General features: G+C 49.7%; 10 protein-coding genes across 10 annotated transcripts; 8 read left to right on the forward strand and 2 right to left on the reverse strand.

The window, feature by feature from the left end:
• Positions 1-1,172: 1,172 nt before the first annotated feature.
• Positions 1,173-1,844, forward strand: COCVIDRAFT_88562 (hypothetical protein; the record flags this gene model as incomplete). Its single annotated transcript, XM_014705229.1, has 2 exons — positions 1,173-1,225; positions 1,280-1,844. 2 exons carry the CDS (start codon positions 1,173-1,175, stop codon positions 1,842-1,844), a joined length of 618 nt encoding a protein of 205 aa, XP_014560715.1.
• Positions 1,845-2,294: 450 nt separating this feature from the next.
• On the forward strand, positions 2,295-5,776 carry COCVIDRAFT_23291 (hypothetical protein; the record flags this gene model as incomplete). The annotated part of the gene is made up of 3 exons (XM_014705124.1): positions 2,295-2,378; positions 2,528-3,093; positions 3,187-5,776. The coding sequence occupies 3 exons, from the start codon at positions 2,295-2,297 to the stop codon at positions 5,774-5,776; spliced, it is 3,240 nt and encodes a 1,079-aa protein (XP_014560610.1).
• A 190-nt stretch (positions 5,777-5,966) lies between these two features.
• COCVIDRAFT_88822 (hypothetical protein) lies at positions 5,967-6,273 on the reverse strand (the record flags this gene model as incomplete). The annotated part of the gene is made up of 3 exons (XM_014705230.1): positions 5,967-5,987; positions 6,040-6,135; positions 6,211-6,273. The coding sequence occupies 3 exons, from the start codon at positions 6,271-6,273 to the stop codon at positions 5,967-5,969; spliced, it is 180 nt and encodes a 59-aa protein (XP_014560716.1).
• A 367-nt stretch (positions 6,274-6,640) lies between these two features.
• Positions 6,641-10,339, forward strand: COCVIDRAFT_88751 (hypothetical protein; the record flags this gene model as incomplete). Its single annotated transcript, XM_014705231.1, has 2 exons — positions 6,641-6,710; positions 6,768-10,339. The coding sequence occupies 2 exons, from the start codon at positions 6,641-6,643 to the stop codon at positions 10,337-10,339; spliced, it is 3,642 nt and encodes a 1,213-aa protein (XP_014560717.1).
• Positions 10,340-11,262: 923 nt separating this feature from the next.
• Positions 11,263-12,985, forward strand: COCVIDRAFT_88876 (hypothetical protein; the record flags this gene model as incomplete). The annotated part of the gene is made up of 3 exons (XM_014705232.1): positions 11,263-11,599; positions 11,654-11,789; positions 11,851-12,985. The coding sequence occupies 3 exons, from the start codon at positions 11,263-11,265 to the stop codon at positions 12,983-12,985; spliced, it is 1,608 nt and encodes a 535-aa protein (XP_014560718.1).
• Positions 12,986-13,961: 976 nt separating this feature from the next.
• Positions 13,962-15,799, forward strand: COCVIDRAFT_12716 (hypothetical protein; the record flags this gene model as incomplete). Its single annotated transcript, XM_014705096.1, has 5 exons — positions 13,962-14,046; positions 14,102-14,547; positions 14,664-14,986; positions 15,032-15,275; positions 15,323-15,799. The coding sequence occupies 5 exons, from the start codon at positions 13,962-13,964 to the stop codon at positions 15,797-15,799; spliced, it is 1,575 nt and encodes a 524-aa protein (XP_014560582.1).
• Positions 15,800-16,100: 301 nt separating this feature from the next.
• COCVIDRAFT_88708 (hypothetical protein) lies at positions 16,101-18,515 on the forward strand (the record flags this gene model as incomplete). Its single annotated transcript, XM_014705233.1, has 1 exon — positions 16,101-18,515. The coding sequence occupies one exon, from the start codon at positions 16,101-16,103 to the stop codon at positions 18,513-18,515; it is 2,415 nt and encodes an 804-aa protein (XP_014560719.1).
• Positions 18,516-19,165: 650 nt separating this feature from the next.
• On the forward strand, positions 19,166-20,237 carry COCVIDRAFT_12718 (hypothetical protein; the record flags this gene model as incomplete). The annotated part of the gene is made up of 2 exons (XM_014705097.1): positions 19,166-19,887; positions 19,973-20,237. 2 exons carry the CDS (start codon positions 19,166-19,168, stop codon positions 20,235-20,237), a joined length of 987 nt encoding a protein of 328 aa, XP_014560583.1.
• A 1,172-nt stretch (positions 20,238-21,409) lies between these two features.
• Positions 21,410-23,011, reverse strand: COCVIDRAFT_23296 (hypothetical protein; the record flags this gene model as incomplete). Its single annotated transcript, XM_014705125.1, has 1 exon — positions 21,410-23,011. The coding sequence occupies one exon, from the start codon at positions 23,009-23,011 to the stop codon at positions 21,410-21,412; it is 1,602 nt and encodes a 533-aa protein (XP_014560611.1).
• A 2,376-nt stretch (positions 23,012-25,387) lies between these two features.
• Positions 25,388-26,152, forward strand: COCVIDRAFT_63942 (hypothetical protein; the record flags this gene model as incomplete). Its single annotated transcript, XM_014705234.1, has 1 exon — positions 25,388-26,152. A coding segment is annotated over one exon (765 nt), but the record flags the coding sequence as incomplete, so codon positions are not given.
• Positions 26,153-27,364: the final 1,212 nt, after the last annotated feature.

A 27,364-nucleotide genomic window follows, 5' to 3' on the forward strand; every position in this document is an offset into this window, starting at 1 on the left:
TGCATAAGTCTCGGGGTAAAGAAGGGATATCGCGCGTTAGAGTGTGTGCGCCTCAGGCAACGCTTGCATGTATGTTGCGACGGTTCGTATCTGGGGTAAGAGCTTCATGATGGAGTAATACTACTCCGCAAATTACATTCCTATCTTGTTCTTTCTTAACCTTTTTTTGTTCTTTCAGTCCCTTTTTCTCCTTGCGCGCACAACATCACCGTGCCATCGGCTTCCCTTTAATCTATCTAAGCTGCCGCCGGATGCTTCACGACTCGCGAATAAGGTTTATACAGGCTTATAGTTCATAAAAATCTGTGTTCTTTGTTTCCTTCCTGCCGTTTGTGGCTAAAAAAGACTTCGCGTGAAGAGGGCAAGTTTTGTGGCTTACGGGAAATTGATGGGTGGTGGAATCAGCGGGGGCCTACTACGCGTTTCATCAGGCGGCGTTGTTGGCGCTTTTGGGTTGAGGTTCCGGAGCCGCTGCTGCGTGAAATGGGTTTCCGTGTAAGCACTTATGAATGATGTGTGCATCGTACCGGTGGTAAAGGACCGGGTGGCGCGTTTGCGGGAGGGAAGATACGGTCGTATAGAGATTGGGTTTGTTTATGTGGGTGTTGGTGGGTGTAGTATGTGGGTAGATTAGATTTGCGATGTCTGTGAGGACTTCGGAGGTTTCTTGCATTTCACGTCCATGTCAACATAACCGATTTTGATATTTGTTGCAGCTGTCTCGAAGTTTTTAGACGTCAAGTAGCTGGTATTCTAATTATTGTAGACAAATTCTCAGCAATTGGTAGGAAATGTGGGGTAACCGAATACCCTTCGCTGCGTGCCCAAGGTCCTGCCATACAATTGGGAACATGCTTTTCTGTTTAGATCCATTACAACATGATTGCCAGTACAATTTCTTGATGTGGATTCCATCTTCTGAACTATGTCTTATGTTGGGACTGTCGCAGTATACCTGCGAGATCTGTTGAATAAAGTAGCGGTGATTTCTCCATCAAACACCCAACACATGGCAGAGACGGTACGAGGCATTGATGTCAATACTGATAAACCACCAACCAGTCTAGGGCAATGATACTCTACAAGACAGAATCTGCGTTGGCTAGGACAGCGACCGCGCCTCTTTAAGATCGAACTGTCACTCAATCCCTACTGAAAAGTCACAACCCGTCATGAGAATCATCGCGATCCTTTCGGCCTTTGCTGCCACAGCTCTCGCAATACCGTTCAATAATTCAACTATAGAGCTCACACCGCGGGTATTCGACAGAAACCCCAGAGGCTGCCCAACCTCCTTCATTCAACCATATGGCGAACTGCCAAAAGGTCGCACCTTCGCGCCCCGAGACATCTTCCAAATCAGCGAAAAGAAACCTACCGAATTTTTCTCACCCGACAGCTGGGCGGGTACAACCGCAAGAGACAAATGCACCGTCTTCAACATACCCTTGGATGCCGACAGGGCCAGAGGCAAAACCTGCAACCTTGTCTTCAACTTCCCCGACTACAAGCAAGCACCAGGTATATCCCGCATGATCGGCCCAGGCCACTTCATGTTCCACCCCTTTGCCCACGGCGCTCGGGTTCCACTTCCCATCGTTACAACTTGGAGTAATAAACCTCCGCTTAGTATCACACCACCGATTACCATAAAGCAGTTTGCTCCCCGCCATAGTTACGTTCTTAGCTCGGGGCCGTGCTATGTTTCTCAGGAGCAAAAGGGAGTAGTGGTGAGGAGCGGTATGCTGTGCTCCAAGGACACTTTGTTGTGGTTTAAACAGAGCGACGACAGGTGTCCTATGGGACTCTATCTGATCATTTCCGAGCCGGATGGTTCCGATTAGTAGGGTTGGGATGAGACAAGGGACAGCTACTGTGGTGGAATGTAATAAATATCATGACTATTGTATCATTTAGCTTCCATCATCTGGGGAAGAGGGGCTTTTTTTGATATCTGGCGTCTGGATGCAGGGCTTTGGTGGACATTGTAGAGGTCGAAGGCTAATCGATTCCAAAGCATATTCAATGAGATACCAATCCTTCAATTCGTCATTTGCATATGCTTCTCTGGCTCGATATTCGTTTTATTTCAATGTAGGCGGATGATATAGTTGTTCTAGACCTGCCTTGGAAGTTCAGGTGCTCTAGTGCTACTACTATAGCAAGCAATTCGCATAGCGTGAGACCTAAGGGCGGGGCTCTATCGATAGTGAGTCACGCTAGTGGCGGGGATTCGGAGGAGTCAACTCTAGAAAATCGTTCCCCGCCACGGTCATTTCTCATCAACACCAAAAATGTCTATTGACTTCCCTCGCGAGGAGGAGCGCGTGCTTGCGCGATGGAAGGAGATCGACGCCTTCCTGAGGCAAGTTGAGCTGGTAAGTGGATGCGAATTCCTGCGCCCTTTTCCAGCATACTTCACGTGCCCCTCTGTCGGCTTGTCTGTTGTGATCTTGCCTTGTTATAGCTATGTTGCATAACCTGTGACAAGCATATCTGGCGTTTTTTTTGTACTAATCCTACCCAGTCCAAAGGCAAAGAACCATACACCTTCTACGATGGACCGCCGTTCGCGACCGGATTGCCGCATTATGGCCATCTCTTGGCGTCCACCATCAAGGACATTATTCCGCGTTACTGGTCCATGAAGGGTCGTTACGTTGAGCGGAGATTCGGCTGGGATACCCATGGTGTTCCGATTGAGTACGAAATTGACAAGGAACTGGGCATGTCTGGACGTGATGCTGTGCGCGAGATTGGAATTGCAAAGTACAACGAAAAGTGCCGCGCCATTGTCATGAGATATGCGGCCGAATGGAGAACTACCATCGACCGTCTTGGGCGCTGGATCGATTTCGACAACGACTACAAGACCATGGATACCAACTTCATGGAATCCGAGTGGTGGGTGTTCAAGCGCCTCTTCGACAAGGGCGCTGTATACCGTGGGTACAAGGTCATGCCCTACAGTACAGCACTGGCAACACCTCTCAGTAACTTTGAGGCTTCCCAAAACTACAAAGATGTCCAAGATCCGGCAGTCGTTGTCACATTCCCACTTGTCAACGACCCAAACACATGCTTGTTGGCATGGTACGTATTTCTGCGCACACTCTGCTTGTCAATGCCCATACATTGGCAACCCTAGCTTGCTTTTGTGGGCATGTGCTAATGTGGTTACAACAGGACTACCACTCCATGGACACTACCATCCAACACTGGTCTTTGCGCACATCCCGACTTCGAATACGTCAAGATCCTCGATGAAGCATCCGGCAAACACTACGTTCTCCTCGAATCCCTGCTACGTACACTCTACAAGGACCCCAAGAAGGCCAAGTTCAAGATTGTTGAAAAGCTCAAGGGTAAGGACATGCTAGGCTGGAAGTACGAGCCCCTCTTTGACTACCTGTACGATGAGTTCAAGGACTACGGCTTCAAGGTCTTGAACGATACCTACGTTACAGCCGATAGCGGTGTGGGTATCGTCCACCAGGCACCCGCATACGGAGAGGACGATTACCGCGTCGCACTTGCCCACGGAGTCATTTCCGATACCAGAGTACCACCAAATCCAGTCGACGACCAAGGTTGTTTCACTGCAGTTGTTCGCGACTTCGAGGGTCAGCACGTCAAGGCAGCAGACAAGGGCATCATCAAGCATCTGAAAGGAACTGGACGCTTGATCGTAGACTCACAGCTTCTCCATAGCTATCCCTTCTGCTGGCGGTCTGATACTCCCCTGATTTACCGAACTGTTCCCTCATGGTTCATCAAGATCCAGGACATCGTTCCACAGATGCTGGAGAACATTGCAGGCTCACACTGGGTTCCTTCGTTTGTCAAGGAGAAGCGCTTCGCCAACTGGATCTCCAACTCACCTGACTGGGCAGTTTCAAGAAACCGTTTCTGGGGTACCCCGCTCCCGATCTGGGTCAGCGATGACGGAAAAGAGCTTGTGTGCGTTGGCAGCGTAGAGGAGCTGAAGAAGCTTAGCGGATACGAGGGTGAACTCACCGACATTCACCGTGACAAGATCGACCACATTACTATTCCTAGCAAAGAAGGTAGGGGTACGCTGAAGAGAACTAATGAAGTCTTTGACTGTTGGTTCGAGTCTGGCTCTATGCCCTACGCTAGTGCACACTACCCATTCGAGAACGTGGAGCAGTTCGAAAAGTCTTTCCCCGGAGACTTTATTGCCGAGGGTCTCGATCAAACTCGCGGTTGGTTCTATACCCTCACAGTCCTGGGCACACATCTTTTCGGCAAACTACCATTCAAGAACTGTGTCGTCAACGGAATTGTACTTGCAGAGGACGGCAAGAAGATGTCAAAACGTCTAAAGAACTACCCCGATCCTAATCTCATCATGAACAACTATGGTTCCGACGCTCTGCGATTATATCTCATCAATTCGCCTGTCGTCCGCGCCGAGACACTTCGCTTCAAGGAGGCAGGTGTCAAGGAAATTGTTTCCAAGGTGTTGCTACCACTATGGAACAGTTATCAGTTCTTCGAGCAGCAGGTATCGCTCCTGAAGAAGGTCGCCGATCTTGACTTTATGTTCGATCCAGCGGCTGAGAAGACAAATTCGAACGTACTGGATAGGTGGATCCTGGCATCCTGCCAATCGCTGCTGAAGTTTGTCAACGAAGAAATGGCCGCATACAGATTGTACACTGTCGTCCCGCGGTTGCTCGAGCTCATTGACAACACGACCAACTGGTATATTCGCTTCAACCGCCGCCGTCTGAAGGGTGAATATGGTCTAGAAGACACAAAACACGCACTCAACACACTCTTCGAAGTCCTCTACACACTCTGCCGTGGACTCGCACCTTTCACACCATTCATTACGGACAACATCTACATGCGATTGTTGCCACACATCCCTAAGGAGTTGCACGCAGAGGACAACCGTAGTGTACACTTCCTACCATTCCCAGAGGTCCGCGAGGAGCTGTTCGATGAAGCCGTTGAGCGCCAAGTCAAGCGCATGCAGTCGGTCATTGAACTTGGCCGTATCTGCAGAGATCGCGCGAACAAGGGTCTCAAGATCCCGCTCAAGACGCTTGTAGTCATCCACCCAGAGCAACAATATCTTGACGACATCAAGTCGCTCGAGACCTACATCTTGGAGGAACTGAACGTGCGAGAAATCGTGCTGTCAAGCGATGAGGAGAAGTACAACGTGCAATACTCTGCTACAGCCGACTTCTCCGTTTTGGGCAAGAAGCTCAAGAAGGACGCCGTCAAGGTCAAGAAGGCTCTGCCAAACCTCAAGAGCCAAGAGATCAAGGATTACTTGAAGAGCGGTGAGATTGTGGTTGATGGCATCAAACTTGAGGCCGAAGACTTGATGGTCAAGCGTGGTCTCGCACAGGACTCTAGCAACAAAGACCAAGAGTTTAACACTGACAATGACGTCCTCATTATTCTCGACGTGGCGTCGTACCCTGAGCTTGAGCAGGAAGGTCTTGCACGAGAGGTCATTCGCCGTGTACAAGATTTGCGCAAGAAAGCTGGACTGGTACCTACTGACGATGTGGGTATGGAGTACCGAGTCTTGAGCGACCCTGATGGAGTGGGCCTGGAGAAGGCATTCGAGAACCAAGGACCACTGTTTGAGAAGGCTCTGAGGAGGAATGTTGACAAGCACGTCATCACTGAACTTGATGGCAAGATACCCGAGAACAGCAACGAGAAGGTGATTGCAGAAGAGGAGCAAGAGCTTCACAAAGCAACTTTCATGCTGCGGTTGGTTAAGCTGTGAGGAGTATGCAATACTACTATGCCTCCAGCGGACGGGTTCGTAGATCGTTTAGTGTGCCCACAATAAGGGTTTTGATGGCATGACAGCGTAACGTAGATAGCCGAAGAAATGACAAAAATAACTTTCAATCAAATGCCAGAGAAATCGTGAACTTTGTATGTTACCAAGGATATTTACCAACCCATGACTTCTACCGCTGCTTGTACGCCTTCTGAGCCAATCGTTAGCTACCTGTGAATGAATCGGATCAGACATAGTCTTACAAGATAGCACTCTTTTAGTTTCATGAATTCGTTCACGCACATGTCTTTCCGTACGTTGTTGTAGTCTGCAAGAATACATTTGCCATATAATGAACTCTAAACAATGTTAGGATACAACAAAGAATACACAGTGCAAGGCCCTAGAAGTGGGGGATGAAGTGGCGCACGTACTTCTTTTGAGCATTTTGCAGCCGCAGTGGCGAGCTTGTCGATAGGGCGAGTTCGTCCAGGCATTTTGATGTGAGCAACAGATGACAATGTCAAATGAGTGATGTCGTGAGGCGCTGCAAATGTTTCTTCTATGTGTCGATGAGGTCAATGACAGGGTCCACCGCACTAGACTCTTGGCATTGTCGCTGTGTGAACGGGCAACCAACCATCCGCATAACAAAGCGCGTTGCTCTCACGCAGGCGGGCGCAGCGGGTTACCCCGTCACCCATGCATCGATACATCTTGTAATGCTTAGTCGCTGCGCGCAATCCTTTCCTTTGACGCGACTGCACCGCATACCACTTTTTGGTTGCTCGCACACTTCCCGGGCTCAGCAGCTACTTCCATGTTGTCGCGAACGCGCCGGAGACGACCGAGTCGCGTGCACGAATGCTACCCCCCATGACACAAAATGGACGTGACGCGAAGGACCTGACCAGGGATGAATTGCCCAACGAAGGTATTACTTACGATCTCTATTCCATTGTTTCTGTTCACCGTACTAATGTTCTTGCAGTCGTCGAAATTCTATACGACATCATATACCAGGCGCATCATTCGCAGGATAAGACGTCGCGCGCCCTCTTTGATGCATGTGACAAACATGTCGAGGACAACCGTCTAGAACCCAGGGATAGCGCTATATTATACCGCTTTCTAGCCCACCTACAACACGAGGATCGAGATGGGGAGGATCTCCTAAGTCGCTTCCAGCGTGTGCTCCGAGACTATTTTGACATCACTGTGGGGTATGGCGACGAGGGCGACGACATTGAACCCGCAGCTGGGCTCGATGCGACGCAGGAAGGGACACAGGCAGGGCCGGGACGGTTGCCGAGGACAACAAGCTTCGATTCATTCCTCGATGTGACCGCTGACAAGGTTGCTGGGACTGACCATGGTGACCTTGCTCTGCGCCCCAACAGACAACCTCAGCAACAAGCTCCAAACGGCCATGGCAGCAGACCTAATAGGCAGCGTGCTACTTCAGACACAGAGGCGCATTCGTATCACCAAGCTGGACTTCCCATTCGCAATAGAGTGAATGGAATTGCGCCTCAACGCGCTACTTCAGGTCCACAACGACCGCCTCACAAGCGTAGCGCTTCTGCATCGAGTCGTGGCAGTTTGCAGATTAGAAGAGGTGGACAACCGCTGACGTACAGGCCCATTGATGATGCGGACCAAGCCAGTTCCACCGATCACACTACCAGTCTCGATCTTTCCAATATCCAAATACCTGGAGTGAATGCGCCAATACCTAATGAACCTTACCGACCCGCGCGCCAACAATCCCAACCGCAGCGACCATATGTCTTCGAGCCGTTCAGACCCTCCGATACGCAATTGTTAGACAATGCGAGAACCCTTGAACAACAGCGACTTCATCGGGTGATGAGAGAATGCATATGGACATGGCAGCGTCGGGCGCAAGACCGTTTGAACATGCGAGAGGATATGGAAAGGGCTGCTGCAGCATTTGAACGTCGCACCCTGCTCAAAGCCTCTCTTTTGCAGCTGCGGGACACAGCGCTTGTAAGGCGATCCGGCCGAGAAACAAATCGCTTTTTCGAACGACTAGAAGCCAGAGCAGACAAAGCTCGCAGTTTGTTTCTGCTCACAAAGGCTTTTACACACTGGGCGAAATGTGCTGAAGAGGAGGTCCAGCGCACGTCGGTTGCGCGCCGGCACATTCTGCGCACAAGGTTCTTCAATGGATGGCGCGAAATCACAGCAGTTAACGAGCTCAAGATTCAACATTTCGCTTTGGCGAAATTCCTCTCTATATGGCGCGCACGCACCGCTGCGAGACAAGGCACTGAACAGCTTGCGGTTTCCTACTATGAAGACAAAGTCGTCCGGCGAACATGGGATACTTTGGTCAAAGAGTACCTTAGTAGAGGTGCATCAAACTGGCATGATACACAAATAGCCAGGACTACGCTGTTGAAGTGGCGTGAGATAACTGAGATTATGAAAGAGAGAGAAACGTGGGCTACTGATCGACGGGATGAGATAGTGCTACGGAGGACGTTCAGAGCGTGGCAGCAGAAATCGGATGCTGCTCAAGCCCTCCAATCTCAAGCAGATGACTTCCGGAAAGCCAGCTTGCTCCGAACGGCTTTGCATGCGATGCAGAAACAAGCACAGCTCGAACCTAAACTTCGCGAATTCCAGACACATACCAATACTCACTTGCTTCGCTCAACTTTCGAGAATTGGCGTAAGGTTGCTAAATTATCACGCCGGGCTCGTATCATCGATCGCATGCGACTGTTGCGTAATGCCTACACGACCTGGAATGACAAACTGCGTATCAAAGCACTTGAAGAGCGTATCAACGACCGCGTTCTGGTCGAATGTCTGTACAAGTGGACTCTTGCATCTCGAGTATCTCTTTTTCAGCGTGTTCACGATCGACAACTCAAGGAGACGGTTTTCTTATCTTGGGTCACAAAGACAAATCAGCGTGCCAACACTCTCGACACTGCTGAAAGGCGGTTCGCTCAGTTCAAGCGTGTCCAGTTGTTACGGACATGCTTGCGCAAGATGGAAGCCATCACTACGGAGAGAAGAGCTGAACAGTTTGCGGTAACAGCCGAGTATCAACAAAGGTTGAAGGAACGCATCTTTGCCAAGCTCAAAGAAAGACAGGCGCATTTCCAGCAGCTGAACCAATGGTCGGCAGATGCACACTACTACGTGCTTTGTAAACATACCCTGAAGACCTGGAGCGAAGCTACGCAGCTTGCGCGTCGCAACCGCCGACGCGACACATACTCTCAGGTCCGTAGAACGGTAAAGACAAATCTCGTGCGAAGGGTGTTTGGACATTGGAGGGACAAAGCAAGCCATATCGTAGGACTGAACCAAAGAGCGAATGATATGCTGGAGAACCGCACCATACAAGCCAGTGCAGAAATCATTCATCGATGGCACGACCGGACGCTTATCCTTCGCCAACAAGATGCTCAGGCCACCAATCTACATGCCTTCAGGATTACCTCTGCTTGTTTGGCCACATGGTCGCAACGCATGGATGACATTCGCATGCTAGAAGGTCAAGCCATTGCTCTTCGACAAGAAAGCACTGAGATTATGGCTGCAGGCGCCCTCAAAAAGATGGGGTGGCGTCTCTGGAACATCCAGAGACAGGAAGATAATGCGAAAGCGTTATTCAACCGGAACTTTGAAAAGCATGTCAGAGCTATGGTTCGCTTTTGGGCGGAGCGTGCTACAGAGCGATTTGCCGAACGGTCTGCAAGCCCCACGCCTAACAAACCGAGAGCGCGGAGAGTTGATGATAGAGACCGTGATGATGGCAGGGGAGGTGACGATGGCGCAGTCAGCGCTGAGGGCAATAGAAACCATGGGAAACAGGGGGGCTTGGAGCCGTCTGGTGACGAAACCCAGTATCTGGAGGCTTGGACAGCTTTTGACCAGGATGCTTTGGATCTGAACAAAGAGCTTGATCTCTCTCTTTCTCTCACACCGGAACAGCCTCCACGACACCCCATTCTCACACCGAATCCGTACACCCAGGCACCTACACCATCTTCAACGCGCCCGCTGAATTCCATACTCCGCCGCCCAAACACATACCCACAACCGCAGCCAGCTCTGCGCCCTCCCCCCACGACCATCATTGAGGATGACGAGTCCGATCTCGATTTCGGAGACGGCCCCCAATCAACTTTCTGGACAGGAACCCCCATGCCACCAACAGCAAGCAAGCCTGGATACCTGAAGACACCATCAAAACGCAGTCTAGCCCGCGCCAAGCATCCTGAACTTCCCGCTAGTCCTGAGAAGCAGCCTGCTTTCAGTCCTGTACGGCGACCTTTGGCTTCAATACTAGAGCGAGAACGAACATCACGATTAGGCACTATGAGTGCTCCACCTGTGCAGAGTTCAAGACCCACTAGTTTTGGTGGCATAGGCGGCGTGACGAGTTTTGAGAGGAGGCTGAGAGAAGGTGGATTTGGAGGGAGCGTTGCTGCTGGCAGTAGTAGTGCAGCGAGAGGGGGGAGGGTAAAAGGTGGTGCGAGGCCTAGAGTGGGATTTGGAGATGTTAGTCAGATGGGTTGATTGATTCTCTTGGGCTTTTGGATATTGAGCGGAACATTTAGTGTTGATGGAAGAAGATAGTGGAGTTTGCATTGCGTGAGGCGTCTGCGTAGTATTATAGCGCCTATTTGTGTTTGTGTATGTCAGGATACCCCATGACTTTTTATTTTTCACTCTTCAGAAAAGTTGTTGTGACTATATAGTAGAGTGACGATGAATATACATGATATGATTTACATCTAAAAGCACTTCGGACTGATGTTGTAGCGAGACTTGTGGATCTACGTGAAGCTAACCTTGTCCCCGATGCTCGTTTTTTTTTGCCACGATCCGATCTTCGGTGTCGTGTGATGATGGTAGAGCACATAGTAGGGTTAGTGCGGAGACCCCGCAATCTACTTTTCTCTCCATGTTACAATAGTATTCCACTGTTGGAACCTGCATCGGCGCTCTCTCCGAGTATAACGCCGTTTTCTCTTATTCCCACATGCTGTGCATACCTTACCCTATGTATCCGTTGATGCTCACCCAAAATTTCATGCATGATGTTGTTTCGTTAAATCTGATGAAAACAACAAAGTCAGGAATATGTCTTCATACCGTTCAACTCCAAATCTAAGCCTCGGCGCCACCGCCGATAAACAGCCTGATTTCCACACTAGGAACCTGTTATTTCGCCCGTCCACGCGCCCCCCTTCTAGTCGCTTTTTTCCGTGAGCGGGGGCTAAGTGCACTTTGCCTTTTTCCATCTGCACAAAAAGAAAACGTCCCGAGGCCCCGCTTTTTGCCCTTGAAGCAAGGCAATCGAGTAGTAGCGCCGGGTATAACGATCCGCATATTTTGTTATGTCTATTTGCTTTTAGTATATAGTGTGCTTTGATGGCGAGATCGTTGCCGGTGCACGTGGTTTTCTTTATTTGTTCAAGATGCATGCTGCGTTGCGGATGCTAGTGTTGGGCTTTGCTCCGGTATTCTTATTCGATATTGGGTTTGCGGCTCCGTCTTCTGGGTTTCATGAACAATGCCGGAGTTTCGATCCTACATATTATGTTAAGAACTCGACGCTGAATGTTCGCGAGTTCTTTACTGCGGGGTCGAATTTGACGTTTCCCGATAACGTGGCGAGTTGCGGTCGAGCGAGCCAGGTTGTGGCTGTGGATCTATGTCGTGTTGCGCTTGAGATACGGACATCGAGTACTTCGCGGATTACGTTTGAGGCGTGGTTTCCAGAGAAGTGGTCTGGAAGGTTTTTGGCTACGGGTAATGGAGGGTTGGATGGATGTGAGTGCGAATTACTTCGAAGATAAGATTGGTCAGTGTTAATGGGAGCATAAGGTATCAAGTACGAAGACATTGCCTATGGCACTCAGAATGGCTTCGCTACTGTTGGGGCAAATAATGGACATAACGGTACTTCAGGACGAGACTTCTTCAATAATCATGAGACGGTTGTGGATTTTGCATGGCGATCGTAAGTAATCACATTCGGTTACATTTAGAAGACTCGTATTGATCATGTTCTTTCCTCACAGTCTCCATACAAGTGTAGAGACTGGCAAAATGCTAGCTCAACACTTCTACCAAAAGAAACATAGCACATCCTACTACATAGGCTGTTCTCTCGGCGGACGCCAGGGTATAAAAGCCGCAGAGCAGTTCCCAAGAGACTTCGACGGTATTCTCGTTGGCGCGCCCGGCGTCGATTTCAACAATCTGTATTCATGGCGTGCACTTTTCTACACTATCACTGGTCCAAAAACAAGTCCTGATTTTATTCCACTCCAAGCATGGAAAACGTGGATCCATGATGAGATACTACGGCAATGTGATGGCATTGATGGAGCAAAGGATGGGATAATCGAAGACCCTTCGCTATGTCGATTCAATCCATGGACCTTGAAGTGCAACAGCGCCAACGCCATAACCGAAGCAAAATGTCTCAACGAAAACCAAGTACAGCAACTCGTCCGCATATTCAGTCCCTACACGTATCCCTCTGGCGAACTCATCTTTCCAGGCATGCAACCCGGCAGCGAGCTGCAAGCACCTGACAGACTCTACACTGGCACACCTTTCACCTACTCAGAGGACTGGTTCAAATATGTGGTATACAGCGACCCAAGCTGGAACGCATCGACCTTTACTGTCGCCGATGCACGCGCAGCAGAAGCCCTCAACCCAGCCAACATCCGCACCTACCCATCTTCACTGCCGGCCTTTGAATCTCGCGGCGGCAAATTACTCATGTATCACGGCCAACAAGACAGCCAGCTCACCAGCTTCAACACGAATCGCTTCTACGAACATCTACGCGACAGCAATGGTAAAGGAGGCAAAAGAAGCTACGTCAGTATGAACAAGTGGGTGCGCTTCTTCAGGATCTCAGGCATGTTTCACTGCTCTGGTGGACCAGGGGCATGGGTGCTGGGCCAGGGGGGAAGGGCTTCGCAAGCCGGTATCCCGTTTGACGCCCAGCATAATCTTCTTGCTGCTCTAGTGGCGTGGGTGGAGACGGGTGCTGCGCCCGAGCGTGTGGAGGGGACTAAGTTTGTGAATGATACGGTAGCTGCGGGCGTGGAATTTAGGAGGAGGCACTGCATGTATCCATTGAGAAATGTGTTTGTTGGGGGTGATTATAGGGAGGCTGGGAGTTGGATGTGTAAATAAGAAATGGTGGGTTTGGTGGTTGCTAGTACTGGACAATAAACCACGTGGCATTGGGTTTTGACTCCTGTAGCCAACCAGCCACCACTGTACCTCTTGAGAGAAAATTAGTATTATCCATATACTCTCGACTAGGACGTTACATTGTGGCTTAATATTTGAGGCAAGGGGGTAGCGGTTCGGCTCGCGATGTTTGCTAGCAGAACCTGGTTAATGGAAACATCCGACGGGACCCTTCGCTTAGATTCCTGTTGCTAAGCCGATACACTTTCCTAAAGTTATTTTGTCTACTTTATCGAGGGTATTACGCACCCGATGCGCGACCATTGTGCAGATCTCGAGTTAGCTGCTTAGAGAGATGAACCTGAAACAACCGCGCACAGTTCACCGCGTTTCTCGTCTAGCCACCCCGTTATGAAACGGCTATCGATTCAGCTTTGATCAAAACATTTTCCTCCTTACAAGAACCATTAGTTTTGAGCTTAGAAGGGTTTGTTCACTTAGTTAACTGTTGACACTGTTCACAGCATGCAGGGTCCTACAATGGCGCTGCTTGACATGGTTTCGTGTGTTGCCGTTGCCCATTGTTACATTCGAAATGGCCAAGATCTTATCAAATCATGGAAGTGAAGTTAGATCGGCGAAAGATGTTCTTTGGGTCAAGTATGGGTCTAAGTGTGATGCCTCTTTTGAGAGTCTACTTTTGACACCTGAAAGGTGGCAGCAATCACTGAGGCATAAAGACACTTTTTATACACTGTGTAGGGTATACGCACGAAGCCTGCATTGTCTTCCGGGTTTTTGTATCTTCTTACAGTCTATCTCCCTTGGTACATTGTTGCCATTGCCACGATTGTGTCTTTGTTCGGGTGTCCTTCACTTTCCTCGTGATTATGGACATGTCTTGACACCCCGAACCGCATGCTAAAATTTGACATTTGGTTATTCCTTAGAAGAATTTGGTTATTCAATATACAAAATGCCTCCTCCATACAATAATTCGTGGTCTTACTTCAAAATAGATGCCTTTGCATACATCAACGCTAACCGAAACTGGACAGTGGGTAAGTAAATGATCATTGTGCGTCAAGCCTGCTTTTGCTAAACATCTGTGTGAAGAGGAGCGAAACCATACAGTTTCTACAATCTGGGCTGGAAATGTGAACGTCCAGAATCACTATAATGCATTAACGTGGGTTGGAGAAGTAAGGGCGGCAGCCACTCCTGGCCTACCTAACCCAAATCCTATACCAGCGATACCATACACAGCTGTGTCACTTGCATATGCGAAAGCTAGAGGGAAACTACCTTCTTCAACGCCATCACCATTATCATCATCATCGTCATTATCACCCTCTGGACCTGGACCTGCAACTCAGCACACTAATTCACAACTGGACGACTTTTGGCCAAAGCGGCCATGGTCTCCTGAACCCAAGCTACCGCTCTATGACTTAGATATGGTCAAGGCAAATAGTGCTTCAAGAGAGGCTTGGCTCAGCACTGAACCACATATGCCCCCACCAAATGATGGGTCTCAGTGGCGCGGTGTCCAAGTGCTGGGGGTTGGGGGTTACGGCGCTGCAGGGCTATAGGTCCAGACCGATGCCGCAGGTAACATTCGAGACGTAGTTCTGAGGCGTTGACATTATAAGGGTCTGTATCAGCTGACATGTTGCAGAAAATGGTGATCAAGGAAGCCAAGCCTTTCACAGCTAGCCAATGGCGCGACCCAAAAAACTGGCATGACAGATTGCCACGCGAGATTAGGATACACCAGCTGGTTGAGGAACGGCGCAGCGTAGAGCCTGATTCGTGTCGTCACCTCGTCCGTTCCCGTGGTCATCGGCTCTGGATGCGGTCGAGACGGTATAGGTTATACCTGGATTTTTATCCTGGAGGTGACCTGAGGAGGGCAATGAAAAACTATGCTGAGAACTGGACTAAAGAAGAAGAAGATTCTGAGTTCAATGGGGAGGAAGATCTTTTAGAGGGTTTTATATGGTACACAATAAAATCACTAGCGACGGCCTGCCTATTGCTACATAGGGGGACACTGTCAGATAACGAATTGTTCGGATGGAAGCCAATCACGCATCTCGATTTGCAGCTACCTAATGTTCTTCTCGATATTTCTAATCCAAAGGAGGGAAATTATACGGGCAGTGAGCCCTCGTACGTGCCTATTCTTGCTGATTTTGGCATCTCCTTTCTCAGTCCTGGGGGTCATGGCTCCACTCTCTCTGACCCTCCAGAAGACTTTACTCCCAACTTCGACACTCGATATCCTCCTGTGAGTTTCTGTTTTAACTCGTTGGATCTACCCACTGACTGCATCAGGAAATGAACCAACAACCCTCAGATAACATCAAACTTGGAGAAAAGACGGATGTTTGGGGCCTTGGAAACATTGCCTACAAACTAATCATGAATGGCCTAGTCGATCAGGGTCCAGTCCGTTGCGACGCACACACTCAAGATGAGGAATTTGAGGAATATGACGGAAAGATCCCGCTAGCAGCACAGCATTGGCGCAACCTTTTCCAGAACGATGACATAAATGTCCTCAGTTATGATTGTCCAGAATGTAGGCCTACTGGATCTTATACTGATGATCTCAAGCAGCTCGTGAGGAAGTGTTTGAACTATGAACAAGGCAAGAGGCCAACGCTCTTGGAAATCATTGCCGAGGCTGATCAGCACTTTGGTGAGTTCCCCGGAGACATGGATGAGCTCATGGACAAGGGTCGGTATAACTTGAAGGAGCCCAATTTCGAGGAGTTTCTGACCGGAGAGGCTATGGACATAGGTACATAGATGAGGTAACGACTGATTGAAGGGGCCTATGTTTCTTGTTTCCGTTCCATCGTTAGATGTTTTAGCGTTGGCCTCCCATGCATGTGATAGGTCCAGCACACGACTAATACACCAATGAGCTTTTCCATACACCAAACAAACTCTAGTGCCTCGACGTGAACTGCTCCAACATTTTCTTTCATATGGACTTCACAAGTCCTCCCGGTAGAACTCTCAAAGACATCTAATTCTTTAATTCCTTAACCCATCTTTAATAATTTCCCTTCATGTACTCCTGGAGACAATGCATGAGAGACACAAAATGGACATACCTAATTTCTTTAAATACCTGCCTGGGAACATACCCAAGTCCACGACCTTCCTTACTCCGAAGGATGTTGAGAAAGAAGCTCGAGTGCGTGCGGCGAGGCTCTTCCAGCATCGTGGTTTGCTCGAAAAGATTGTTGAGCGCCACGAAGAGACGATACGCACACGCTGGGGAAAGAAAACGAGAAGTCAAAAGAGAACAGTCCTCCTGGAGGCATGGCCCGGAATGTCCTCGGAGCATCGACCAGATGTCGCGGCATGGCGAAAACACTCAACATCGGATACGAAGGAAGCATACATGTGGCCATACATCAACTTGGAAGATCTCACCAAGACAAAGACCTTGCTGGTTATGCTTCACTACCGTGGGAGGAACCAGCCACACGAATTTGTACGTTCCGATTTGGAGCAAGCTGCTCTTGGTGAGGCGAGCGGTGTCACCATGCCAGGCTTTCTGGACGAATACACGATGCTTTTCGCCGACCGAAAAACACCCAAGTCATATGGAAAGCTCATTTCCTGGGATGACGACGACCATGCCTTTGAGAGCATGACCAACGGGATTGGTATGCATCCTGGACATGGGTTGCAGGCTTTGGAAATCCAGGAACGCATTTGGTCCTTTCTTGTAAAGTGCTGTCAGATCTTGTTGCAAGACATTCCGTCTATGACCAGATCACCTGTTCTTCCAAACCCCGGTCCACCTACTACTCAGGATCTTGACGTCGCGTCTCTTCAGATCAAATCCTTCGAGGCTCCCTACCGAACCCCTGCACACCTTGACTTTGCGCGCCTAAAGACCTTGGCTTCTGAGGAGCGCAACTGGAGGGAAGACCATTTGTGGTCACTGCGAGAGGACCCAAGCTATTTCGCTAAGATGATGCATGAGCAAGCTGAGCATCGACCTGAGATGCTGCTAGATACCTTGCGGAACGAGCATCCTTTGTTGAAAGAACCGGGGCGCCCACTCTTCTGGAACCGCGTAATCGGCAACGTAGTGATTCAAGCTTATTTTGGGCTCGCGACCTTTGATGAAGTATTGAAGCAGATCAACAACGTCGCTAGCATCTACGAGAAGCGTAAAGTAACACTGAAACCGGATGAAGACCTACCTGCCGACCTGCTCAGCGCATTCCAACATCTCCGTTTTTTGCTGGGTGCTGCAAGAACTGACATTGTTAACTGCATCAAGATTGAATTGTTCGCATCTCCACCGCTTCGTCCTTTCTGTAGGCGCGAGCCTCATGATCCGAGATCAGATGTCATCCGGTCTGCGTATTGTCCACCGCGTCAGGAGCATGCGGTCCATCGACTCATGCCCCTATTCGATATCCTCTTCGACGATCAGCAACTATTTGTATTTGGCGTACACACCGTGACGGATGAGATTGAACGCTTGACCGCAAAGGATCCTGCAGTCGCTGCTTTGCTTACGCCGCGAATCGCAAGCCGTCTCTCGTCGCTTTCAGTCGTATCAGAATGTCTTCAGCGAATCCACTTTTTCCAGCCATGGGCGCGTAAAATCGAAGACGGCATGGATCTCAAGGCCCGTGAACTCCAAAAGCAGTACAACAGGACTTTTAAAGGATGGCTCCCAATCCTAAACGCTAGATTGGAAGGCTCGCAGATCCATCAGTATGCTGATCCAACTGACGGGAAATTCAACTATCCTACGGACCATCGCCAGAACAAGCAGAACGTCGAGACAATGCGCAAATCCGAAGCTAACCTGGATATCCTGTGGAGAGCTGTAGACCGGCACTACAAGTCTAAATCAGCTAACTCACAGCATGACATGGTAGCACATATGCTTCGTAGTAATCGAAAGATCCAGCGTACGCCTGTTTGGGTCGAACCCGGCAAGAAAAAGAGAAGGAAGAAGAAGAAGGTGACAATTGTTAAGCAGCCAGTGGTACACTTATACAGGCCATCTTCTAGCGTCTACCGGGGATTTTCGAAGCCAGTCACTGGTGATTTTGTTGATGTTGCACTCGACGAACCTAGTGTCGAGTCCAAAACTGACGGAGACGTCGCTCCAGGGTCCAAGGCCGAAACACCGACATCCGCCCTTCATGAAGCTACTGAGCACCCTGAGACCTTCGCAGTGGACAAGCGCTCTCACGGGGCCTTCAGCACCATTTCCCACTCATCATCCGATCCTAATCAGCCTGCAGAGGTTCCTTGGACCGATTTCATGCATGCGATGGTAACCATGGGCTTCTCAGCTGAAAAACCACATAGATCGATGTGGAGTCTCGCACCACGAAAGATTAGCCTGAGTGCAGAGAAGAGTATACAGTTTCGCGAACCGCATGTTAGTAGCGACATTCCAGTTCTCTGGGCAAAGCGTATTCAGCAGCGATTGGCGAGGGCGTATGGATGGGTCGGTGGGGTGTTCAAAGCAGCCTAAGGTGTGGATTGATGGCGTAAGCAGGTCTTACATACGAGAGTCTGGCGTTGGTTCAACGATGGTGTGTCAACAACTGTTTTCTATTGTATACTATACTGTGTATGTATCATGTCGAGATTCCGAATTCATGAGCAGTAATTGTGTCCTGGCTTGTTATATCGAGATGCCCCTATGTCTGCCGAGAAACTGCAAGTATATGTGTTGTGGCAGGTCTAGCGGCGTGTCCTTTGCGCAATGACGATTTCGCAGGGCAGTGCTTGCCAGCGAGGTGGCAATCGGCGGCGCGATGGCCATCTAGAACCCGATGCGCCAGGCTCCCTATGGATCTTCGCGTAAGGGCTGACGCGCACCAATAAATCACGGTAAAGGGCCGAATGTGACGATGAATAAAGTGTATGCGTTATGTTGCCGATGGAATATTAATGCGCCGTGACCAAGGCAGCCACAGTGTTCAAGACAGCAACGTAGGCAAGATCGGGCACGGGGCACGTGATAGCGCGCTTGGCATCGAGGCGGAGCGCTCGGCCGGCGGAGCGAGCGAAACGCGGACCAGATCCTCTCTCTCTTCACGTCAACGTCTCCTTCTTCACGCCAACCTTTCCTTTGACATCCATCGGTCGTCCATAGCCAACATCAATGTCTCACTATCGATGGCCGCCTCGGGGAAAGATGTAGGGCTCATCACCTACCCAGCCATTGTCAACATCGCCACCCTCGTCGTATTCTTCGTCTACCTCGTTATATCCATCTGGCTCATCTTTCGACAGGGCCTTGGCCGCAGCTCACCATGGATCTGGCTCACCATTCTAGCCATCTGTCGTCTCACCCAGGTCTCGCTCGATTTGGCTGCTACCACCATGTACCCGATAGGACAATCGTCAAACACCAGCTTGGAAAGCGGCGTCGCAATCCTGACTACCATGGGCTTGACGCCCCTGTTCATGTCTACCAGCAGCCTACTCAACACGACCACCAGGCCTAAAGGACGTCGCATGCAATGGATCCTGCTAGTATTGCATATTCCTCTCATCATTTCCTTCATTCTTATTGTCGCTGGTGGCATCGATCCAGACTCACGAGACGGACCCACTTTTGCAGCCACCGAAAGTACCAAGGCTGGCATCACACTTTACTTGGCATGCTTCGTTGTCCTCGTCTGGTCAACCATTGTCATCTCTGCCCGCCTTTATCTTGCGGACAGAGATGAAGTGCGCATTCTTACGACTGTTGTGCTCAGTCTGCCTTTTTTTGTCGTCGACATCGTCTACATGATGTGTTTCGCCTTCGAGCGCTGGGAAGTCGACGACTTTGACGGCTGGCAGCACATGCGTTTCAATGTTATTAGTGGAAGCGTCACCCTTCAACTGTGCATGTACGTACAACTTCTGCCATACGACTGTCTCCTTTCCTCCCTTCAATTGATCATGTGACGTCACAGAGGGCTAACACATAGCTAGGCAAGTAATCATGGAATGGATTATTGTTGCTCTATATCTGGCCTTGGGTTTGGAGCTTCCCAGTAAAGCTGCAAGATTGCGACGTCAGATTGAAGACCAAATGGATCAAGCTAGGAATCTCGACGTTGATGTCCTTCAAGAGACCGTGTTATGGAAGGCTCACGATGCCATATCCCGCATGATTGCCGCCATGATCATGCCCGCCCTTCAACTTGCACACTGGATCCTTGGAAAGATACTGCGATCTGGACAGAATCAAACCTGAAACTTGCAAACTGCAACCATCAAGTTACCAACGTCTCCAGACGTCTCTTGATATTCGATGTATTTGACACACGGTGCCTTGCCTTACGACTGGCGCACAGGCCCCCTTGCAGCATAATCGATAATGTTGTGTCGGCCTGTTCGACCAATAAAACCCTAACAGGAATTTTGTCATCTTTGGATTAACTCGTGTGGCCAACGATGAGAAAACGCAAAAGCACCCAGCAGTAGATGCGTGTTTGCCTCGTCATCATCACGCGGAGACTTGCACTTCGGAATGAGGCGGATGACGCACTCAGTGGCACAGCACAGCGATGAGCCATTTAATCAGCACCAGACCCTGCCGCCCCGCTTAGATCCTAGCAGCCCAATTGAAACAGAAATAGATCTCACCATGTTTTGCACGCCTGTTACTGCGATATTTACCACTCTTGAACCGCATTGGTTGTGGCTGAACTCTGATGAGGTTGCGACGAGCGACCCGAACAGGGGCATGGAATGAACAAGAAGAAAAAGAGGATGCTAGGCAGAGATAGTACAAGGGAGGAAGGCGCGCATGAAAACAAGTCGACACGCACATTTGTAGCGATGAGAAGTAGTCTGTCTTACTAGCGACGATGCTTGTACCAATTAACAATCTGCTACTTCCAATTGCCACCTTTGTGCCGAAAAATGATTACGCCTCACCCCCTTTATGTCTATGCATCTGAGCTAAGAAGGACCCCACGTGCATTTTTAAATCCTTCTATTGCTTCAGAACCGCAACCACCAGGAAATGTAGTTTTCACTTTCGAATGTTACCGTTGCCTCATTTATTCTGTTTTGTCCTATTTTGGTTATTAAGAAATTCAAGAAAAAATACAAATTTTACGTAGAGTAAAATTTGTGGATAGAGTGGGAAAAGAAAACACAGAGGAGACAAAACATTTAAATAGTATTAACAACAACGTGTTTGTAGTGTGAGAGATAGCAGTCGTCAAATATGCTCATTGTAGTACAAAATAAATTTCGCCGATTCTTGTATATCAACATCATTGCATGCTGAATATATGAACTCAAGAAGTCTTCTTAGCAATAAAATATTTCTGTACGTGCTACCTGACATCCACATACATAGATGCAACATCATTGTTTCTACATCACTGTCTTCAACATATCTGACATGTCGTACCATCACCCCAACGTACCAAGCGGATACGCATCCGATATATTACCCCTGTCTGGCATGATAACCGGTACACTCTGATACTCAGGCACCTCGACCTTTTCTCGCGCCCACTCCGGGCTCCTACGCGCCCTGAGCAACTGCTCAACCGCATACGCAATACCCAGCAACTTCTGTTCGTCCCACGGCCTACCCATGATTTCCATGCCAATTGGTACGCCGACTGGCGCTTCATCGTTTGGCTCTGAGAAACCTGCTGGCACTGTGACGACGGGCGTGCCGGTGAGAGCGGCTAGGATGCCATTGCGTCCGGATTGCGAGGGGGAGCCGATTTTGACAACGAGATTTTTCTGTGCGGGGTAGATTATTGCGTCGAGGGCGTTCGATGCAAAAGTGTTGAGAAGGGTGAGAGTGAGATTTTGGATTCCGGCTTGACGGTCGTTGTATGTTTCGTTAGAGATTGATGAGATGAGGGCGGTGTTGACGTATTCGTACTCGGCTGGGATGACGAGGAACTCACCACCGGATCCATTGACGGATTTACGGGAGTAGAGTTCGTTGAGGGTGTTGGGGTGCTTGCCTTGTAGTGATGGTCGCTGGAGGTACTGGTCCATCAGCTCACGGAACTCGAAGCGTTGGACGTCCCAAGAGGCTTGAATGTCGGTCGCATTGTAGATAGTATCGTTGATGGGCACGATTGTTACTCCTTCAGCTTCCAGTCGTGATATAGCAGAGTCCATGGCATTATTTACGGGCGTGACTTCTGGTGAACTGGAGCGGTTAAATAAGCCGTTTAGTACCCCAATGCGTAGGCCCTTGAGGGAAGTGCTGGAAAGGGAAGAAGCATAGTCAGGCATGCGGATTGAACTGGGTATGAGGGCAGTCGCCTTATCAGCTGGATCATAGCCGATCGAGGCCATTATGGTAAGTGTAGTCGCCACGTCCTTGACAGTCCGTGCAATAGGTCCAATAACATCGTGAGTAGATGATATAGGCATAATGCCTGTTCGAGTAATCAGGCCTCGTGTAGGACGAATGCTGCATAACGAGTTGGCAGACGCTGGACTGCGAAGTGAATTTACTGTGTCTGTTCCTGTGCCTAATACACTGAAAGAAGCGGCAACTGCTGCTCCAGTACCCCCAGAGCTGCCTCCAGGCGTCCGAGTGGAGTCATAGGGGTTGATGGTCTGGCCTCCGAATGAGGAGACACTGAGACCTTCGAGTGCAAGTTCGTGTAGATTGACCTTGCCCAGAATAACAGCCCCCTCATTCTTCAATGCCGTTACACTTGGGGCGTCTATTGTGGGTTGAGAGCGGGCCAAGGCCAGACTAGCGCCCGTAGTAGGCATGTCTGCTGTATCGAAGTTGTCCTTGAGCAGTATTGGAATGCAGAAAAGAGGCCCAGTTGCATTGCCAGCTGAGAGCCGCCGGTCCATTTCATCGGCGATTGCCAATGCTTTGGGATTTAGTGTGATGATGGCGTTGGTCCGGTGGTTGTGAGCTTCGATATTCGCAAGAAATGAAGATACAACTTCCCGACATGTTGACAGCCTAGAGTAGAGCGCATGATGAACGGAGTCGATGGTTGCCTCCCGTGCGTCGAAAGGCATGTTCAATCCTGACGCGACACGGCCAAAAAGTGCTATAAGGCGCAGAGTTTGGAAGTTCACCATACTGCAAGGACAAATCTTAGTTTTTGGGCAAATAGATACACAATGGAGTTTTACCAAATTGCCAAATTGCCAAATTTATTATTTATCAGATTCTTTTGTAGATGGCGCCTTGTCATACATCACAGCGGGTAGCTATCACAACGATATCTTGATTGAGAAGATCATAGAGATGTATTCTATTGCGGTTTCCCATAATGCCTGCCTGGCCTTATCGCACATGGCTGTATGCGAATACCGAAAATCGGAATGACGTCGCTTGCCAAGACTATCCCGACCTGCCTCATTGGCTCAAGTGTCTCTTGCAGTGCTTTTTACGAGATCTCATATGCAGGTTTTACTTGGAAAATTTCTTCTTTTTGATCGCACTACATGACATAACGTCGGGTTGTACACCGACATGGCGAAGACAACTACTTACGCGAAGGCAGTAGTGCAACAAAATGCGCACCGGAATACGTTTCGCTACGATGCCATTGGGTCCCACGCACTTTTCTGTGAATACTATATAAATATAACTTTAGAATGAAAGGAGTGCATAGAATATTGGTGTATTCGTAAAAGTCCTATTGGCGTACAGTTGTTCGTCCAAAGCCAGAACAGATCAAGAGGGCGCCATGCGTTCTGCATGCGATTGGGGTTGTCGTGAGGGACTCAGACGTCAAAACCACATGTAATATGGAGAACAAAGGGCTTCAACCAGCGCACGGAACAGCTATTTTCATACCCATTCGCTTGTTGTAGCTTTCCGCGCATGCAGGAGGAGCTGTTCCGAAGTTGCATAACTTTGTTTCCAGTATTTCAGCAGCACTCATGCGCATCGTCACCAGACACATTGGCGGACCGATTTTGCATAGAGGCTGCGCCGGGCAAAGAGTTGCTCTTGGAAAAACGCCCGTTAGTGTTGGGTGTTTAGCGGGGGGTTGGGGTGTTGCACGTGCCTGAGTCGCCAAAGCACGTGTTTGCCAAGAGAGTGACTAAGGCGTGCGTCTCACCGTTATCCTCACCAACCATCAGTGCCCCATCTCTCCTCCTTCACCAGCACGCTCTCCGCATCCTTCGCGCGCACCAACAGCCGCAAACGATCAGCTCAGGCCGGATCGTGCTCATGCCGGTGGCAGAAATCTAACCACATATTGTTTAGTCACTGATGAAACTGACGATGCGACACCAAACTCAATTTTACGCCTAAAACGGCTACAACCCAGTCCCTAGCTGCACGTTTTCGTGCATCACCATTTGTAAACACACAACCAACCTTATCTGACCGCCACCCTGATCTTCGCTTGCACAGATGTTCCGCACTCACCGGACAATCGTGACTCGTCTTCATTGCGGCTGATGGCGCCCGTCGCTGCTCGCTGCGCTGTCCGAATTTGGTTGTGCACTACAACACTGACTAGAGCGACTGTTTCTTTGCATCTTCACCGCTGTGTACGGGTTGGGAGCCTGAGAACCAAAACTATTTCAATTACAGTGGACCTTATGTCAGTTTCGCAATAGTCTTCCTGTTGCGGCCTGCATGGAATCCTACAGCCTCAGCCACTTTCCGTTTCACAACACGATGTCGTAGGCGTTATGGAGAGTCATTCGAGTTACCCGCCAAGCTTTGATATGTACACTAGTAGAGGCTTAGTTATCACAGGTCTCGAACTGCCTACCGGTCGAACCAATGGCGACCAGTTCACTGCTCCACAATATACCAAAAAGCTACTGATCAGCTTCGGTTTTACCCGTCTTCCGTGGATGCAGCCTTCCTATAGCGTTTTATTACAAGCCAACGTCTCATGAATGGCTACCAGAATCACGCATTGCTGAGGTTTGGTGGGACTAGGCTGGGCTTGCCGTGGCAGAGGCGCCGCTATTTCCAGGCTAGGAGTTTGCAACACTTGTTTCCCGAGGCTGCTCTTGCCTCAATGGCGTTTCGCGATCTTGTTCTTAGCATCGGTATTAACACTAGAGTTGTTTTTGGAGTTTGTTCACAGTGTTGAAACCTGGACGTAGGACCGTCGCACGTCTTGGCCAAACCGGAGTGCCTCACTAGGGCGGGACCAGGCATGGCCGTGGCAAGTTGGGCCTTTGACGGTCCATGTGTGTTTAGAGTCTATGGCTTCCAAAGTTGTATAAAGACTGACAGTGCCGCCGCTGAAGAAGGGCATCCAGCATCAAAGGTTCCCAACCAAAGCAACTACAGTAATAACCACTTTTCCATTCTACTTAATACCCTTTACTCTACTTTCTAATCTTACTCTGACCGGTTCAGACATCTTTTTTAAATCACTCAAAATGTACTTCTCCAAGACCTCCTTTGTTTCCTTCAGCCTTTTGGCTTCTTCTTCGCTCGTGGCTGGCCACGGAGCTATCATCGCCGCTACTGGTGATGCAGGTGGTGCTGGCTCTGCCATCGGTGTCGACCCCAACACTCCTCGTGACGGTACCAACCGCAACCCCTTCCAGCAAGATTCTACCCGCTTCCGTGGCGATGCCGCAGCCACTTGCGGTGAGACTCTTGGTGGAGGTGCCAACGACATCCAGGCTGGTACTGCTCAGGTCATGCAACTCAATGGTCCTACCCTTCCTCAGGTCACCGCCGGTGGTCAAGTTATGATGACTGTCCACCAAGTCAACTCCGACGGTGCTGGTCCCTACACTTGCATGATCGACGCCACCGGTACTGGTACCGCATGGCAACCCATGACTGTCACCCAGAACCTTCCCGGTAACGACCGTGGCCGCAACAGGGACACTCAATTGCAAGATCAGCCTCTTACTGCCACTGTTCCCGCTGGCATGACGTGCACTGGTACTGTCGCTGGTCAGACTAACGTCTGTATGGTCCGTTGCCAGAACCCTGCTCGTGCTGGACCTTTCGGTGGCTGTGTGCCTGTCCAGATGGCTGGTGCTGCCGCTGCCGCTCCCGCCGCTGGTGCTGCCGCTGGTACTGCTGCTCCTGCTGCTGGTGCCGCCACCGCTGGTACTGCCGCTCCCGCTGCTGGTGCTGCTACTGCTGGTACTGCTGCTGGTGCCGCCACTGCTGGTACTGCCGCTCCCGCTGCTGGTGCCGCCACCGCTGGCACCGCTGGCACCGCTGGCACTGCCGGTACCGCTGCTCCTGCTACCGCTGGCACTGCTACTGGTGCTACCGCCGGTACTGCCGCTGGTGTTGCTGGAGCCGCCTCACCTGCTACCGCTGGCACTGCTGGAACCGTCGGTACTGCTGGAACTGCTGGAACTGCTGCCGCCCCCGTCGCTGGTACTGGTGTCGCTACTGGTGCTACTGGTGCTACTGGTGCTACTGGTGCTACTGGTGCTACTGGTGCTACTGGTGCTACCGGCGCTGCAACTGGCGCAACTGCTCCCATTGCTGGTGCCGCTGCCCGCAAGCGCGAGGCTGCCCGCAAGCAAAAGACCCAGCCCGCTCTCACCAACGACGACCAGGAGGAGGAGGTCGACCTTGTCGGTGACGAGCGCGACTAAATTCCTCACCTACCTGCATCTTCCAAATCAATGACGAACCAATCAAACGGCGCCTCTCCGATACGATCATGACCTCGAGCCTGGAAGAATCCTTTGGGCTTTTCCAACTCTAATCACGAACGAACGAACGAAAACTTAATAATCGAAATGTGGAGGAGAGATATGAGAAAGATGTATACAATAATGGCCGAAAAACAACAACAACAACAAAAAACCGATCTGATATAAGACGGGAAAACTAATGGTGGAGTGAAGGTGTATTTTCTTTTCTTTTCTTTTGTTTCTTTTGTTTCTTTTCCGGGATCATCTGAGCTGTGCTCGTGTGAAGGAAAGGGAATCGGGGGGAAATGAGAGGGAGAGAGAAAAAGTAGTATGGAATCTGGTTATTTCGCTGGTTATTTACTGTGGTTTGCCTTGGGCTTGGGAACCCGAGTCTGATTACGCTCCTTAATTGTAGAGTTCTACGTAGGACCCCCTCTGGTTTGTTTTTACTCAGTAGATAAAATCGCTGGAGGGATTGTAGATGTGCTATAATATTATTTTTTTTTAAACATAAACATTTGGCCCTGACTTTAACTTTGCTTGTGATGGAACTTGTTCTTTTTTTTTCTCTCCCTTTTTTTGCTCTTCTTGCCTTTTGGGTACTACTAGCCAAAATAGCGACGCACTGCTTAGCTACGAAAGTTAAAGAGACAGATAAAATTCACCAAAGACTTCTCTACAACTTTCCTAAATTCCCACAACACCACTTATAATTACCTCTTTCCTCTAATTAAATCTAACATTAAAACCTAATCTCAATCCAAACTACTTCAA

This window comes from Bipolaris victoriae, assembly GCF_000527765.1.
Source record: "Bipolaris victoriae FI3 unplaced genomic scaffold scaffold_10, whole genome shotgun sequence".
NCBI lineage: Eukaryota > Fungi > Ascomycota > Dothideomycetes > Pleosporales > Pleosporaceae > Bipolaris > Bipolaris victoriae.